We start from the raw sequence: 16117 nt of genomic DNA on the forward strand, positions 1-16117 counted from the left end.
TTAATTACCTTACTTTGATGATCTTTATTATGTACATTGCTAAATTATATTGTTTGATTAATTATTTAGTTGTTTGTAATCTGTTATCCATCCCCTCAAATGTCCCCACAGCAATATGAGCTGAGATCTCATCTGACTTGCTAAATGCTGTATCCCCAATTTCTAAAGCAGTGCCTAACCCACAGAAGATGTTCAATAGATACTTGAATGACTGAATAAATTTGTATTAAACTATTCATGCTCCCGAATTTTCTCTCTTGTGATCAGATCACAAATTTCTGACTGTACTGGTTACAAGTCACAGACTTCCTTAATGCAAAACTAAGGCCACAGAGAGCTCTAAATTGAAATGTTAACCCTTAGCACCCATGCTTTAACCCAGTTAACTAGTTCAAAAATAATCATTGAACTGAGAACTAAACAGATCCATATAGGTTTCATGGCTGATTATGCAGGCCTAATACCCGCATGAAACTTGATAGAATGTATCAGCTTCTAATTCTGCTTCTGGCGTTTTGCTGGTCATGTGCACAAGCCAAAAAAATGAACCATTTTTAGCATATTTTCAATATCCTGAAAAACGAAGTCCATGAAATTACGTCCAAAAATGTCCCTGACTGAAAACAGAATACATTCCATGTTCAAAATACGCCTTGATTCAGTGTGGTACCCAGATATGAACCAGAGCCTGAGAAACAATATGTACTCGATGAGAAAACAGTTGAGTCAATCCTAATGTTTTCCTCGGCTGGCTTTTTTTTCCACCTGACTTTTTAAGTGAGATTTTAGCTAGGCATTAAATAAGATGTATGGTTGTACAATTTCATTAAATTCATAGGCAAAATTCATTGTTTCTGGTACTACTTTCTTAAAAGGAAGTGCGAATGTCTAAATGATTCCTACCTTACAAATCTGGAGTATATCAGTATTTCTCTACTATCCTACAGCTACTTTTCATAGGATAAATGATGTATTTCTTCTCAGTACTTGATTTCTGAATGATAACTTACACCCATATAATATTTATTTAAGCCAATAAAAAAGGTAGTCTTAGATTACTGTCTTTCTCTAAAACAAATTTTAACAACATTGTAGACGTTTTTTAAATTATCTGTATGCATTGTGAAACAGACTCTCAACATGCTACAAAGGAGAAAATCTAACATGAAACATACTTAAAATATATAGGACCAAATGAAATACAGCAAGAGAGCAGAAGACCAATTCCAGAACTGAATTCAAATTATCATAATAAGTAACATATATAATAAGTGTGCATTTTAAAAAAACAGGAAGAAAATGATCACCATATAATGAATGCTGAACATTCATAAAATAAAATAGAAAACTACTCTGGAATCACACCTTACGTTACACATTAGAATCACCAAGATGGGACTTCCCTGGTGGCGTAGTGGTTAAGAATCTGCCTGCCAATGCAGGGGACACAGGTTTGAGCCCTGGTCCGGGAAGATCCCACATGCCGCAGAGCAACTAAGCCTGTGCACCACAACTACTGAGCCTGTGCTCCAGAGCCCGCAAGCCACAACTACTGAAGCCCACACGCCACAACTACTGCAGCCCACCTGCCTAGAGCCCGTGCTCCACAACAAGAGAAGCCACCGCAATGAGAAGCCCATGCACCACAATGAAGAGTAGCCCCCGCTTGCCGCAGCTAGAGAAAGCCCGTGCGCAGCAAGACCCAATGCAGCCAAAAATAAATAAAATACATAAATTTATTTTTTAAAAAAAAGAATCACCAAGATGGGTCAAAAATAAAACAAAAACAAAAAAAGGTGGATCCCTACCTCACATCATATACATAATGAACTCAAAATGGATCAATAAGGGCTTCCCTGGCAGCGCAGTGGTTGAGAGTCCACCTGCCGATGTGGGGGACACGGGTTAGTGCCCCGGTCCGGGAGGATCCCATGTGCCGCAGAGCGGCTGGGCCCGTGAGCCATGGCCGCTGAGCCTGAGTGCCCGGAGCCTGTGCTCCACAACGGGAGAGACCGCAGCAGTGTGAGGCCCGCCTACCGCAAAAAAAAAAAATGGATCAATGAGCAAAATGTAAGAGCCAAAGCTATGTTTTTTTAGAAGAAAACAGGAGAAATCTTCATGACCTATATAATTTGGCAATGGCTTCTTAGATATGACATGAAAAACATGATCAACAAAAACAAAAAATAGGTAAGTTGGACTTCACCAAAATTAAAAGCTTTCATGCATCAAAGGATATTAAGAAAGTAAAAAAACAATCTAAAGAATAAAATATTTGCAAATCACATATCTGATGAATTAATAACCAGAATGTATAAAGAATTCCTACAACTTAACAACAGAAATACAAACACAATTTTAAAATGGGCAAAGGACTTGAATATGCATTTCTCAAAAGAAGATATACAAATGATCAATAAGCATATCAAAAAATGCTCAACATCATTACACATTAGGGAAATGAAAATAAAAACTACAAGAAGGGACTTCCTTGGTGGTCCAGTAGTTAAGAATATGTCTTCCAATGCAGGGGACGTGGGTTCAATCCCTGGTCGGGGAACTAGGATCCCACATGCAGTAGTACAACTAAGCCCATGCACCACACCTAGAGAGCCCACATGCCCCAACTACAGAGCCCATGTGCTCTGGAGCCCACATGCCACAACTAGAGAGAAGCCTGCATGCTGCAACGAAAGATCCTGCAAGCAGCAACCAAGACCTGACACAGCCAAAAATAAATAAATATATTAAAAAAAAAAAAACTACAAGGAGATACCACTTCCCACCTACCGGGATGACTATAATAAAAACAAAACAAAACATGGAAAGTAACAAGTGATGGCAAGAACGTGGAGAAATTGGAACCCTCACACATTGCTGGTGGGAATGTAAAATGGCACAGCCACGGTGGAAAACAGCTTGGCAGTTTTTCAAAAAGTTAAACATAAAATTACCATATGACCCAGAAATTTCACTCGTAGGCATATACCCAAAAGAATTAAAATCAAAGACTCAAACAGATACTTGTATGCCAGTGTTCACTGCACTCACAATTCCCAAAAGATGGAAACCCAAGTGTTCATCAGTGAAAGATGGGGAATTACTGCTTAATGGCTAAAGTTTCTGTTTGGAGTGATAAAATTTTTGGAAATAGTGATGATGGCTGTACAACATTATAAACATTACTAATGCCTCTAAACTGTATAATTTAAATCGTTTAAAATGGAAATTCTTATGTTAAAAAAATTTTTACCCCAATTCAAAAAATCAAGACACCACAGTAAAAGAAAACATTTAGAAATACAGAGGTAAATTGAAGGAAAAAAATGCTAAAAAAAAATTTAATCATTTCCTCTGGGAAGCCAGAATCATGAGCAGGGAGAAATGAGACTTTATAATGTTTGACTTTGTAATGTGTATACCCTACTTCAATAAAAATTTAAAAGATCAGTGGTTGCTAAGGGTTTGTGGGGAGGGAGGGATGAAGAGATGGAACACAGAGCATGGTGAAGGCAGTGAAACTACTCTGATTGATACCATAGTGTTGGATAAATGTCATTACAAATTTGTAGAAATTGACAGAAGGTACAACATCAAAGAGTGAACCCTCATGTAAACTCTGGATTCTGAGTGATGAAGATGTGTCAGTGTAGGTTCACCAACTGTAACAAATACACCACTCTGGTGGGGGCTGTTGGTAATGGAGGAGGCTATGCATGTACTGGGCCAGGTGATATATGGAAAACTCTCTGTTACCTTCAGCTCAATTTTGTTGTGAACCTAAAACTGCTCTAAAAAAAACTCTACTAAATTTTTTTTTTTTTTTTTTTTTTTTTTTTTTTTTTTTATGCGTTACGCGGGCCTCTCACTGTTGTGGCCTCTCCCGTTGCGGAGGACAGGCTCCGGACGCGCAGGCTCAGCGGCCATGGCTCACGGGCCCAGCCGCTCCGCGGCACGTGGGATCCTCCCAGACCGGGGCACGAACCCGTGTCCCCTGCACCGGCAGGCGGACCCTCAACCACTGCGCCACCAGGGAAGCCCTCTACTAAATTTTTTAAATTAAAAATAAAGGGGCTGGGGAAATTGATTATTCATATGGAGCAAAAAATAAAAATGAATAACATCTTTACATTATCCACAAAAAATTAATCCTATGTTGATTTAAGACCTAAATATGGAAAACAAAACTTAAAAACTTTAGATAAAAATATAGAAAGTTATCTTTATGACCTCAGTGTAAGGACTCATTTCTTAAACAAAAGGCACACATCACAAAAGAAAAGGTTAAAATGAGAATATATTAACATTTGAAACTTATTTTTTTTTAAAATACCACTGAAAAACAAAAAAATAGTAATAGTAAACCACCAATTAAGGGGAAAACATAAGGAACCTGAGAGAAAATCTTGCAGAAGACATAGTTCTTACTATATCTTCAGCAGAAAAAATATATGACCAATAAACTTTTGAAATGATGATGTACAACCACACTGGTCATCATCAAAATGCAAATGAACACTCTAAGGATACCACCTCACAACAATCAGATTGGCAAAAATAAAAATGTCTAACAATAACAAGTGTTGATGAGGATGTGGAGCAACGGAAACTCTTACACTCTGCTGGTGGGAAAGTAAGTGGGTACAAACTCTTTAGAAAACAACTGACCCAAATCTAAAGATAAACGTGTACTTACTCAAAGACCTAGCAAGTCTACTACTAGGTATATACTCTAAAGAAACTTTTGTACAGTAAAACAGAGGATAGGGGCTTCTCTGGTGGCGCAGTGGTTGAGAGGCTGTCTGCCGATGCAGGGAACGTGGGTTCGTGCCCCGGTCTGGGAGGATCCCACATGCCGAAGAGCGGCTGGGCCCGTGAGCCATGGCCGCTGAGCCCGCGCGTCCGCAGCCTGTGCTCCGCAACGGGAGAGGCCACAACAGTGAGAGGCCCGCGTACCAAAAAAAAAAAAAAAAAAAAAAAAAAAAAAAACAGAGGATAGCTATAAGGAGATCTCTAAAAGCATATTTTATAATAGTATAGAAAAACAGCAACCCAAATTGACTAGACAATGGATAAACTGTAGTATATTTCTAAGTGGAAAACTAAAATGCACTGAAAATGAAATGAACTATAGATTCACTTGTCAACATGAATGTGAAAAACCTCTTGTTGAATAAAAAAAGCAAATTAAAAAAATACATTCATTACAGCATTAATGACATCTATATAAAATAAGAAATCATACAAAACAACATGTATTTAGGAATACACTCGTATATAATAAAATTATTAAAAAGAGGATGGAAAGGTAAATACAGGGAAGGTTTCCCTTGTGGAGCAAAGGAGTAGGATTTCAAAGCACTGATAAAGCTCTACAACTGTCTCACATACTGGGTGTTTGTTTCATTGTTCTCTTTACTTTAAATGAAGGATATCTAAAGTTTTATATGTATGACAAACTTCATAACAAAAATGTTTTGTCAAGCTTCCCTGGTGGCACAGTGGTTGAGAGTCCGCCTGCCGATGCAGGGGACACGGGTTCGTGTGCCGGTCCGGGAAGATCCCACATGCCGCAGAGCAGCTGGGCCCGTGAGCCATAGCCGCTGAGCCTGCGCGTCCGGAGCCTGTGCTCCACAACGGAAGAGGCCACAACAGTGAGAGGCCCGCGTACCGCAAAAAAAAAAAAAAAAAAAAAAATTTTTGTCTAATTAAGGGGAAAAATATCCCTAACCTTACAGTGTCCACAATCATATAAAAGAACACACTACAGAAACAGTACATGATAGTTTACAGCATAACATGCTAAGTGGCACACTAGACACTGGGGAGAAAGATTTTAAAATATGCAAAACAATATTATTTAAGTCTTAGGGAAACAGAGATACACAATAAACTTACAAAGAGATACATGGAAAAAATTCAAATTTAGAAGGCTGGTTACTTCTGACAAGAAGGGAAGGGGATGCAATTGAAGATAGTTCTCAGAAGTGTTCACTCCTAACAGCAAAAGTTTACTTCTTGTCTAGTGGGTATTGTACTTTATCACCATTTTGAAAGTCTTAAATACTTCATAATAATTTCTCATTTAAACTCTTAAGGTAATTTTTATTAAATCTAGAAAAAAGAAAATAGCATAACAATCTCTTATGTGAGGAATACTGATTGCCTAAGAGATATCTTAAATACATTAAAACAATATTATCAAACAGATGGGAAAATGAGAATAAGAAAAAATATCAAATCTAAAAAGTTTATTTACATATAAAATATGAGGTCAAAATTCAAATAAATGGAGAAGTAATCAGATTTATTCAAAAGGAGATATATCAAAATCACAAGAAAAAATGCATAGCTTCAAGGCAATTAGAATATGCAAAAATTAAACTTTAAGATGCTTCACTGAGGAAAATTTAACATTTTTCTCAGCCTGTATAATTTACTGTTACTTCTTTCCTAATATATGAGAGAGAATTATTTTTAAGCTACCTTAAGCATTTTGAAAGCCACTGGCAAAAGAGCCTTTAAAAGTCCTCAACGACTGTGAATTTTCCTATTTTTTATTAAAAATGTGTTTTACAAAACTTCAAAAGAGAATTACCTTTGATTATGGTTTCTTCGCCCAACGGAAAAGGACACCATGTCCCTTCTCAGGACCAATAAAGACTGCTTCATATAGTGCCAATGCATAGTACTTGTGGTGATCAGCAAAAGAAGTTACCACTTCCTTTATATCTCTGGGAAAACTAAAATCTGACAGTGTTTATTTGCTGATCTCTAGTTAGAACTGAAGGTCTTTAAGAAGAAAAAATGAGCTCCTTAGAACAAAATCACTATCTTTATCCTCTTTTTTTCTTTCTAACAGATAACTATCCAGTTTCACTAGCTAATGTAAAATTAAACACCTAAATGGGAGTGAAAGAAGTTATCTAATCATAGCTATAAAGAATTCCTAGCCTGTTATGTCCTTATGAATAGGGACCTGTCTTTTTTCTTTTTTAAAAACATTATTTATTTATTTTTATTTTTGGCTGTGTTGCGTCTTCGTTGCTGCATGCGGGCTTTCTCTAGTTGTGGTGAGCAGGGGTTACTCTTCGTTGTGGTATGCAGGCTTCTCACTGAAGTGGCTTCTCTAGTTGCAGAGCATGGGCTCTAGGTGCACGGGCTTCAGTAGTTGCAGCACGCGGGCTAAGCAGTTGCAGTGCACGGACTCTAGGGCACACATGCTTCAGTAGCTGTGGCTCATGGGCTCTAGAGCACAGGCTCAGTAGTTGTGGTGCACAGGCTTAGTTGCTCCGTGGCGCGTGTGATCTTCCCGGACCAGGGATCGACTCCGTGTCCCCTGCATTTGCAGGCAGATTCTTAACCACTGTGCCACCAGGGAAGTCCCCCAAGATATTTTCTACTATATTAGTGTGCATCCAATAAGTTATTTCTTGAATTTAGCACCAGGATGAAAAAATTCCTCTATTCCCTAAGTGCTTTTTCTTATTAGACACTTGGAACACCATTGCTTTTTTTGCCATGGCTCCTAGAAAGCTTTTCACTCAATTTATTGTTCTGTGATTGTCTCATTCCACAACTCCAGTTTAGGGAACAGTGATTTTGTGCTGGGAACGAGCCTCATGTTCTGGGAAATGTTGGAACCATCTGGCTATAACTGAGTGCTTAGTTAGTTATCTTAAATGTATTGCAACTTTTGCTTCCAAAAGCAAAGTAATTTGCTTTTGGAAAAAGTAATGTAATTACAGTAGTTCTGTAATTTTAATCACTAATGACAAAAGTAATGCTGGGTTTTTTTATATCAATAAAATTTATTCTCAATACCAATACTGCACGTTCTTTACCTTTGGACTTTAAAGTTAGTATTGCGGAAAAAACAGAATCAACAAAACTACTGAAATTTTTACAATTTTCAATTAATGGAATCATTTGTTTGTCAAAACCTTAGCAATAAGATAAATTTCCAAAAACACAACAGTAGTTTTTTAACATCTTAAATCATCCCAAAAGTAAGAAACTAAAGGTAAATACTAAATGTTCCTCTCAGGAAAAAGGGTTTTTTTCCCTATCATATTGAAACCCAAGGACATTGTGAGACTGACAACTGATATAAAACCACAGACAATGCTAAACTGAATTTTTTGACTAATGTAAAGAAAGGACACTCTATAGCAGGGGTTGGTAAACTTTGGCCCAGTGTTTGTTTTTTAAAGATTTACTGAACACAGATAAGCCCATTCATTTACGTGTTGTATATGGCAGAATTGAGTAGTTGAGAAAGAGACCACGTGGACCCCAATTCCTAAAATATTTACTATCTGTCCTTGACAGAAATTGTTTGCTGACCCCTGCTCTTTACTAATATATGCAAAGATACTCATATGCTTCAGAGACTAAATAGATGTTAAGGTTGCACTGTTATGAAAAGGGAGAACCAGACTTGTAGTCCCATATAGATATCCCTTCCCTCCGCAAAGAGAAGTTATAGAAAAGACCAACCAACACTATTATGGAGAGATATTCTGCTCAAAAGCCTAGACTGAGATACCAAAGAATGCACCTTCTGGGTGAACAAAAAATGAAATTACATAGTATAAGTGATATTTTGTGTATTTAGATATTTTATGTTTTTCTACCGTAAAAAAGAGGAAATAGTGAAATCCACTGGTGAAATTTGCCATGAATAGTTTATGTAACCAATTTGATGATTTAAAATATATCTAAACAACATTAGAATTCTCATATTATCCACCTAGATTTGATATCTATATACCTATTTATATTGTTTAAAGTTCTTAGTAATTAAGTTACATAGTATTAAATTTCAATTTAAAGTAATTTTAATGGCTGCTTTCTCCTATAACTCGATAAACTTTATAATGTGCCTCTATTTATATTCTTTCTTATTATCTATTTCCATAACGGATCCTACCAAAAAAGGGTATGAATGCAGAGTCTGGGGAAAGGGACAAAAGATGTCAATGACAAAACAAACATGAAAAAAATAATAAACTTGTCAACATCTTTCCAACTTTACATAGTTATGCTCTGCAGTCAAAAGGCATAGATTTTTTTTTTTTTTTTTGCGGTACGCGGGCCTCTCACTGTTGTGGCCTCTCCATTGAGGAGCACAAGCTCCGGATGCGCAGGCCCAGCGGCCATGGCTCACGGGCCCAGCCGCTCCGCGGCATGTGGGATCCTCCCAGACCTGGGCACGAACCCACGTCCCCTGCATCGGCAGGCGGACTCTTAACCACTGCGCCACCAGGGAAGCCCAAAAGGCATAGATTTTAATACTTCATCTGGAATACTTCAGAAAAAGTCGAATGATTTACAATGTGACAAATGACTTTTTTCTGGTCCTAGACATACACAATTGCCGGAAATGGGAGAAATTATGCAAGCTTTTAGTATCAGGAACTTTGCATAAATTGCGTTATGAACGCCTAGAAAAAGGTAGTTTAATAGCATTCTTTTGAGAAAGACAAGCACCTGGAAGATGATTGAGAGCAATCTCTGGCCACATTTGAGCCTGAAGATGTTGGTTCAAGATCTTCGCTTTGCCTTCTTAATTCTTTCTCTCTGTTCATTTCTTCCTCTTTTTCTCTTGCTTCTGAAAAGATTATAAAGTTTTTTCAACAGTTAGGCTTCAAAATTTGTTATTATTTAAAATGCTATAAATTAACATAGTTACAAAGATGTAACATAGACATGTTACCAGTAACAGCAAAAAAAATTATCAATCTAAATGCCCAACACTGAGAAAATAACTGAAGTTTACTGTGTATCAACATAATATGAAATACAGCCCATAAAAATAGTGATAGAAGAGAAATCCCTGGCAGTCCAGTGGTTAAGACTCAGTGCTTTCACTGCAGTGGCCTGAGTTCAATCCCTGGTCAGGGAACTAAGATCCTACAAGCCATGCAGCAGAGCCAAAAAATAAAAATAAAAAAATAGTAATGGAAAATGTACAAATCTGAGAAAATATAAACAGATATGCTAAGCAAAATTAACATGTGAACAGTATATGAACCATGACTGTACTATGTAAAAAGGTGTGGCAAGTGACCAGAAGAAAGCATTCAAAGGTAAGATTTTAGGTAATCTCACCTTTTACTTTTAATGTTTTAAACCAAAAACTCAGTACTTCATTCCTTTCTGAATTTCCAAACTAGATTTTTGGTCAGAGACTTCCTACCAAAATTATGAGGAAAGCTGAATTACATTTAGTTTCCAGAGTTGTTTACCTTGCAAAGACAAAAAAATTTTATCCAAGGAAATCTAATCTTTCTCGTCTGATAATTTCACTCAACAACTGGGGCGGAAAGCACATAGGAAGGAAATTAATTATATGAATAAGGCTTGTTCTCAATTGCCACCATCCTCAATAACCTGAGATAATCTTTAACATTTACTTCTTAAGTTAATAATGAAGAATAATACACCCAAAGTTAAGTAGTATCAAAGGGCACTTATTAATTGGAATGTTGTACTCTTTAGGTCTTTTGTTGCTAGGATGTAGAGGATGAGTAACACGGAGATAGGCAGCAACTAGCGTCAACAACTAGTCTTTTGTTTCAAACATGGAAGATAAAACTCTCCAGGAAGAGGTAAGGCATAGCTCAGGTTAATTTTGTGCTCTCCACTGGGCTGGGTTAGGAGTTAACAATTTGGCACTCTGATGCTGGAGGAGGCTGAAAACAATAAGAGAAGGATAATGCCCAAATTTAAGAGTGAGCCTGCTGGGCTCCGACCTTCATCCTGCTTCTCCAGACATTCCCTCCATTCCCTCCAGGGTGAGGGGGGATTGGAGAGTGAAGCGGGGAAGACCACACTTGTACTGTAGGCTCAGGTCTTAGGGGCAGTTCTGACCCTAATCAGGAAACGATACTAAGGCACACATTACTAGCCACCTACACAACAGCCACTTCTCTCTTTCTCCTTGCTAAGAAAACCACAGTTCTCCCTAGGTAAGAAGCAACACTGTGTTTCAGGAGCTGCTGGGCTCCTCCCTGCACAGGGGGGCTGAAGTTTGATTCCAAGTCAACCATAGTGCTCTTGCAATGGCTGTTTTTGCAAATGATGTGCCACACTAATACCGGCTAATAACATGTGAGGGGAAGTCAGCTGAAGGTACATTTGAGAAAGGTTTTCTTGCTCCTAAAAAGTGTTACACAAAAGTCTCCTTTCAGCCTGTGGAGGTGGTCACCTGCATGTAACAAAATTTAGCTGACAAAATTTTGAGACATGAGGACAGTCTGCTTAGGACAAGCCAACACTCTAAAGCTGGCAAAGCAGAAAAAAGGGGAAAAAACTTCATGTCCTTCATATCAGGACGCAGGAGACAGAACAGCCCCACTCCAGAGTTCTTGTCATAGTGCAATACTAAACCTTTCTTATTTAAGCAATTTTTTATTAGGTCTTCTATGACTTCTTTGAAAGTAACCATTAGCATCTTAATATCAACCTTAATTTAACAAAAATAATAGCAACTAATACATGGAGCTTACTATGCTATGTACTAGGCATTCTTTTAAGTATTTCCTGTAAATTAACTCCTTTACCGCAGATGTAGAGAATGGACTTGAGGACATGAGGGGAAAGGGTAAGTTGGGACGAAGTGAGAGAGTGGCACGGACATGTATACACTACCAAACGTAAAATAGCTAGCTAGTGGGAAGCAGCTGCATAGCACAGGGAGATCAGCTCGGTGCTCTGTGACCACCTAGAGGGGTGGTCTAGGGAGGGTGGGAGGGAGACGCAAGAGGGAGGAGATATGGGGATATATGTATATGTATGGCTGATTCACTTTGTTATAAAGCAGAAACTAACACACCATTGTAAAGCAATTATACTCCAATAAAGATGTTAAAAAAAAAATTAACTCCTTTAATCTTCATAACAATCCCTGGAGTAGAAACTTTTTTTCTTCACCTTTATTGGAGTATAACTGGCAAATAAAACTGTGAGATATGTAAAGTGCACAATGTGATGATTTGGTACAAAAATACATTGTGACAGAATTCTCCCCACGGAGTCAATGAACACAACCATCACCCCACATATTTACTTTTTTTTTTTTTTTTGGGTAATAACATTTAAGTTCTACTGTCCTAGCAAATTTCAATTATACAATACAGTTTAAGTAGATACTACTATCCTCACTTTATAGTTGACGAATCCAAGGCAGAGAAGTAACAGAGCTATTAAGCCTCAAAGCAGTGAATTGAGGCTCCACAGCTGTAACTTTCCTTGATGTGACCAGACTCTCTAGAGACTGTAAAATTATCCAAAGACTACCACCTACCTTACAAAACAGTGAGCCTGCCTCTCTCTCCAATGGGCCATAAAGTACAGCCCTTTATTGCTTACTTGTCACCAGACTATCTGGAAATTATGACCCACCCACCTAACTAGAGTTCCTTCCCAGGGGATGAATACTCCAAACTATTTGCCCCATCCTGGTGAAGATCTAACTTTTTAATTTAAAATTTAACTTTTTTTTTTAACAATAGTAAGGATTCTCTATTCAGAGAGGCTTCTGCTGTCACCTGCTGCTTCATAAAAGAAGAAAAAAAAAAGAAAAGACATTTCTGAGGAAAAAAAATATTTTTTTTCCTCATTGTTGACTGAGGACAAACCAAAATGAAACATAATTCAATAAACTGTAGCTCCCTGACCAAGGGGATCATTTTCACATATTTTTACTGAACGTAGGACCAAGTACACTGTAAACACTGTAAAAATGCTCCATATGTTCCCTTAACAAAAGTGAATTAACCTACCCCTCATCACCTCATTTTATTCTTCCAAGTACTTCATTTTATTGTTAACTCTCTACTCTCAGATAGTTACCAATTTTGGATAGCCATTTCTGCAAAAGCACCCCAGATGTATGCAACTCTCATTTAGGTTAACAGCAAACTATCCAAGGACTTGCCTGGTGGCACAGTGGCTAAGAATCCGCCTGTCAATGCAGGGGACACAGGTTCGATCCCTGGTCCAGGAAGATCCCATATGCTGTTGAGCAAATAAGCCCGGGTGCCACAACTACTGAGGTTGCGCTCTAGAGCCCACGCACCCCAACTACTGAGCCCGTGTGCCACAACTACTGAAGCCTGCGCACCTAGGGTCCCTGCTCCGCAACAAGAGAAGCCACAGCAATGAGAAGCTCCCACATTGCAACTAGAGAAAGCCTGTGTGCAGCAACCAAGACCCAATGCAGCCAAAACATATACTTAATTTTTAAAAAGTAAAAGATTAACAAAAAAATTTGAAACATTATTCCCTGACATTTTATATAACACATATTTTATTGAAGTTTTACAGTAACTCATCCTTTCTGTTAGAGCATTTAACAACCAAAATTTCACGTCCGTATACACAGACAATTAAACTTGCCATTAAAAGGGACCAAAGTTCTTATTTTCCTCAAGTCTGATGTCAAAGCCCAGGAAAAGATTCCAATACCAATCATTAAATAAAATATGCCCATATCAGAATTTGTTAACTTTTCTTTTAAGAAAAGTAAGTCAAACTTTGGATTCTTGTGTTTAGATCAGGGGTAGAAACAGCAGTCCATATCCAAGACTGTAACACTAAATCAAGATAGTTTTAATTCATCCACAAATATCAATAGGAGTACATGGTCTTGAGACAATTTTTCAAAATTTTTAAAATGTAATAACTCTTTACTGGAATTCCTCTTAGGTGTTAAATGCATACATACTTCACTAAGAAAAATGACAGGAACTAAAAGTGATATTTATAACACTGCTGTTTAAAAAGTACTCTGCCCAACATCTTAATTCCTTCAAGAATCTTCTAAGAGAGATCTTATTATTATTGCCACCAAACTGATGGAGAAATTAAGGATTTGAAATTTGAAAATCCATCCAATGTCATTCATCTAGTGGAATGTGGGGCTAACCCTTAAACCTGCATCCTCCAACTCCAAATCCCATACTCTTTACTATTCATCATGCCATTTAAAAACATTCTCCAAAGATGCAGGATTTATTTTTTTAAAGGCAGTATTGCAGTTTTAAATTCAATTCAATCTTCACAAATATATATTGAGAACCTATCTTGGAAGGCATGGTACTGGGGACTATAAAACTTAGGTAGGAGAATAAGACAATCCCTATTCAAAGCATTTTATATCACACACTGAAAGAGGTAAATACAAGAAAGTTATACTGTAACAGTGTAAGTGTTCACTAAAACATTTAAAAATTAAGTGTATAACGCATTCGTGTATATGCTGCAGATAGCATGTCTTTACATATTGTTTGATGATATTAAATTATTTAATATTTTTAGGTGTAGTAACAGTATTTTGGTTAAGATCTTTCCAAATCCTTATCTCTTAAAGACATACTAAAATATTTATGGGTGAAATAATGTACCTAGGATTTGTGTCAAAGTAATCAGAGATGAGAAGTAAATGGAACTACCACTGGCCATGAACTGTTACAGTAGTTAAATCTGTGTGATAGGTATATGGGAGTTCATTACTGTGTTACACTGCATGTAGAAATGGAAGTGTTTTTTAAAAAAATACATACTATATGTAGATAGCTGTCTTTTCACCACACATACACAACAAAAACTGCTATTCTTCCAAAAACCAAAAACATTTCATATCAAGTGCGCTTCCCAAATATGAGATTTTACTGCTACATAATTTATCATTTTAAAACCAACAATGACAAGTGCTGGAATAACATTCACTTAAATTTTTCCAGGAGTCCTGTCTCTGGCTTCTAGCCCCTTCTGCTCTATCAGGTTAAATCTATCCTTTCTCTAGTGTAAGAATGATCTGAATCAGATCTAAAGAAAGCAGTGAGGAGTCAGTCTCCTTCTAAGACCCTCAAGTGGTATCTAGAATTGCTAACCACCTGGTATCAAACCACACAGTCTGGAAGTTAAGGCCTTCATTAAATGTCTGATACAACTTATTAATGCAGAGATTCAACAGCAGCAGCCACATTCACTGTATGTCTCAATTTTCTATACTGTCTGGGTCAACGGTCAGTGGTGTACACAGCTCTGAGAGCCACCTCTCGCCCAGCCTTCCAAATACTGGTTCCGCTGTAAGCAGGAAAGAAAAAAATGAAATGAGAATCAGATAGAGGGGGGGGAGAAGAGGTAATAAAGAAACCACTATTCTGATTCTTATAAATTAATTTTGAATCCTTGTTTGTTCATAGCTCACACTACTAAAAGATTTTAGCTCTCAGACCTTCTTATCCTGTTTAGATGCAACTTTGATCGTGTTTAAAAAAACAAAGACAAAAAGGTGTCTGCTTCCAAAGGAACCAGCACATACGGTCTTTTAATAATTTTGAAATTTTTTTCAGTCTTATAATTTTATAACTGGTAGGACACTGGTGTAAGCTGGATACAGTATTTAATCCTATAAAAGAGCAAGTAACTGAACTTCTTACCCAGCGTTTTCCGACTTCTTTCCACTGCTGTTCTTCGAGTTTGTTCAAACATTGCTTCCAAATCAAATGTGCGAGCTTTTTTCCCTAAAACAGAAATAAGTAGCAGACTATGATTTTCCTGAACTAAGCTGGCCAAACTTTACGTACTAAATAAATACTTACTGACTGACCAATAACCACTTAAGTCTACCTAATTTATAGTAGGGCTACAAAATAACCATAAAATATCAATGAAGAAAGAGTTCACTTCCCAGGGAATTTTTAATTACAATCTCATCACTAAATAACATTAACCAGCCAACTTTCCCATCCTCCTGTAATTCATCTAGACCCTACTCCTTGAAACTAAAACACTGGTGTGCTAGGCAGAATAGAGAATATTCATATCCTAATCCCTGAAACCTGAGAATATATTACATTACAGGGTAAAAGGTACTCTGCAGATTAATTAAGGTTATGGACTTAAAAACTGGGAGATTATACTGGCCAGCCCAATCTAATCATAGGAGCCCTTATATGCAAAGATGCAGAATAGATATAGCAGAAGTCAGAGAGACCTGAAACTTGACAGGAGTTGCAGTTCCCTTGAAGATGAAGGGGGCAAGAAGACAAGTGATGCAGGTATCTAAAAGAGCTAAGAAACTCCCACCAGACAGCCAATAAGG

General features: G+C 37.4%; 1 protein-coding gene across 1 annotated transcript in view; it reads right to left on the reverse strand.

Annotated features, from left to right (window-relative positions):
- The window catches only part of WDR70 (WD repeat domain 70), a 311155-nt gene that overhangs the window by 293269 nt on the left and 1769 nt on the right, over window positions 1-16117 (reverse strand). The window contains 2 exon segments of the mRNA XM_032628142.1: window positions 9493-9613; window positions 15453-15536. Of these exon segments, the coding sequence (XP_032484033.1) occupies window positions 9493-9613; window positions 15453-15536 (205 nt within the window).

This window comes from Phocoena sinus, chromosome 3, assembly GCF_008692025.1.
Source record: "Phocoena sinus isolate mPhoSin1 chromosome 3, mPhoSin1.pri, whole genome shotgun sequence".
Lineage (NCBI taxonomy): Eukaryota > Metazoa > Chordata > Mammalia > Artiodactyla > Phocoenidae > Phocoena > Phocoena sinus.